Source organism: Phaethon lepturus, unplaced genomic scaffold, assembly GCF_000687285.1.
Source record: "Phaethon lepturus isolate BGI_N335 unplaced genomic scaffold, ASM68728v1 scaffold21074, whole genome shotgun sequence".
In the NCBI taxonomy this organism is placed as follows: domain Eukaryota; kingdom Metazoa; phylum Chordata; class Aves; order Phaethontiformes; family Phaethontidae; genus Phaethon; species Phaethon lepturus.
The window spans coordinates 1-2,618 of NW_010535734.1; the positions used below are offsets into that span (position 1 = coordinate 1).

General features: G+C 43.7%; 1 protein-coding gene across 1 annotated transcript in view; it reads left to right on the forward strand.

The window, feature by feature from the left end:
- The first annotated feature begins 1,041 nt into the window (after positions 1–1,041).
- The window catches only part of LOC104619903 (uncharacterized protein C20orf26-like), a 13,570-nt gene continuing 11,993 nt past the window's right edge, over positions 1,042–2,618 (forward strand). Inside the window, 2 exon segments of the mRNA XM_010285952.1 lie at positions 1,042–1,046; positions 1,996–2,128. Coding sequence (XP_010284254.1) covers positions 1,042–1,046; positions 1,996–2,128 — 138 coding nt within the window.

Genomic DNA, 2,618 nt, shown 5'->3' on the forward strand with positions numbered 1-2,618 from the left:
AAAGCAGCGGCAGCGCTTCCCGCCTTTAAACTGCCGGTCGCAGCTATTCGTGAGGAGAGAGAGAGTCTCGGAAGGCTCGTAAAAAAGGCCAGCCTCGGAGCGTTGCAAACGCTGTAACCGAGGTGACGCGTGTTCCGAAGGGGAGGGTGCAGGTGATGGGTTTGTGCTGAGGAGCGGCTGAGGGAGCTCCTCAGGGGGAGGTTTAGACTGGAGGAGAGGAGGCTGAGGGGGGACCTTGTCACTCTCCACAACTGCCTGAAAGGAGGTTGTAGCGAGGTGGGCGTCGATCTCTTCTCCCATGTAACAAGAGGCAACGGCCTCAAGTTGCGCCAGGGAAGGTATAGATTGGATATTGCGAAAAATTTCTTCACCGGAAGGGTTGTCAAGTGTTGGAACAGGCTGCCCAGGGAAGTGATGGAGTCCGCATCCTTGGATGTATTTAAGAGATGTGTAGACGAGGCGCTTAAGGACGTGATTTAGTGGTGGCTTGGTAGTGTTAGGTTTACGGTTGGACTCGATGATCTTAAGCGTCTTTTCCAAGTCAAATGATTCTGTAGTTCTGTGACTGTCCCAAGGCAGTTGTCCACCACAGGTTAGTCTCCTGAGCGCTCGGTAACTGAGGGATCCAACCTGTTGTTTCAAAGGAGCCCACTGCGGTGGTCTCTCTTTCAGTCAGCATAAATGTATTCCTATGTTTGATGAAGTGCATTGTTTACTCTTCTCGATTTAACTCCTTTATCCTGTGCGGCTCGTCGTTCTCCTTGTGTGTCTGTGCCTGTGGTAACAGATAACCCAAAGGACATTCAGTAGCAGTCTACTTGATGGTCCTGAGGTGAAAGGGTTTTCTTAACTCCACAGTCTGGTAGTAAAAGTCATTCCTTTGAGAGGGCCCACCACAGCCCCACTCTTCTCACAACTCTTTTAGTTGCAGAATTGTTGGTTGGACCACTTAATCCTTGCATTTTTCAGACAGATAAGAAGATGAAACCACTCATTTATTGAAAGCAGTTCTGTGTTAGAGCTGGTTTGCCATTGGCCATTATGGCGTGGTCGCAGCTCATATGACTAATTAATTCCTTCACTGCATTTGTGAAAGCACTGAAACTTCTTTTTAAGACATACATTGATCCTGATTAAGAAGTAACATTTTTTTTGGAAGTGGTTTAATGGTAAAGAGTCTCTGTTGCCTATTTAAATAAAAATTGTGCAGTATGGGGCCTGTATGAGTCTAACACCGAAACTTGACTGATTGGAAAGCGGCCCAGCTTTCTCACTGGCAGCATGGAGAACAAACTGGAGTAGTAGAGGCAGTTGAAGTCTTGATGTGGCAGGTTCCCACCTATGCAGAAAGCCTTTCATGAGGCAGAGGGATAGAATAATTGTACTTTGGCCTTTGTATCTTTTTTCAATGGTGGAGCATTAACTTGACCTTACAAAGGCATAATGACTCGATTTCTGCCAGGTGACTCCCACGCTGTGGTCTCTAATAACAGTAATCTAGCCAATACTCAGCACTGTTTCTCCCATACAGGAAGGCACTATTTTCCTTTTTTTTTTTTTTTTAAGAACTGATTTTTCTAAATTGCACTGGTGTTGCTTTTTGAGATCTCTGCCAACTCTAACCAACTGATCATTGGGCTCACTGAATATAATTATTTTAAACAAGGCCTATAGCCCAGGTCCACCTGGCTTGAGATGCCTTAGGCAAGATAATTTTGAACTGGGCTGCCTTCGTATTTTTTTAGGGAAAGAGGCAATCCAGATCTTAGGTGGGTTGTGCTGGCTTTTGGAAGTGGTTCTGTCTCTCCTCTGGTACTGAGGCTCCCAGTTTAGTGTGCGCTGGGGATATGTCCTAGGTGAAATTATTTATTTGTGGGTGGAGGCTTTGGATCAGGTATTTGTAATATTTGTCCATATGCTAATGGAGTAGAACAGAAGTATGAGGACTTGTTAACGGCAGAGCTTTAAGACGTTACCTAATCTCTTTTTTTGTAGGTTGGAAGATTATGATGATCTCATGCTAATTTGGACACGTCAGAGTGAGACTCTGAAAGAAACCTATAGTGACTATGTCCTTGCTGATCTTATAGAATGTCAAGATGAAGAAAATAAGGCTGCTGTTTGTGAGGTCAGTCTGCCATGAGCTCTGGGTTTGTCTAATTATAATCATAACTTTAGTGATGTCATGTGTGAGTGACAGCTCACACTGCAGCTTAGTGAATAAAAAGAATAAGCTCACTTTTGGAGGGTAGAATTCATGATCTGCACACACGCAGTGCCCTCCACCATGTATTTTGTGTCTTTTGCTTTCTTTAGGAGTGATATCTCCTGTTAAGTAAATGAAGCAGCAATTCCCAGTAACTGTGTAGGCTCTTTTTATGGACAGACCATCCTGAAGAAACCATGTTGCCATTTTAGACATTTGCATTATAGATGACCAGTTTTTATTCCCAGTGAAAATGAATACTGTATGTGAAAACTACTAGCCAATAACACTTTCACAGTTAAAAATGCTGTGGATTTTTTCCATCTCCTGGCTCAGGCAGTCAGATTTTTGCTGAATTGAAGACACAAACCCAGGAATTAATTTAAAGAAGAAAGAGCTGGTAATAGTTATC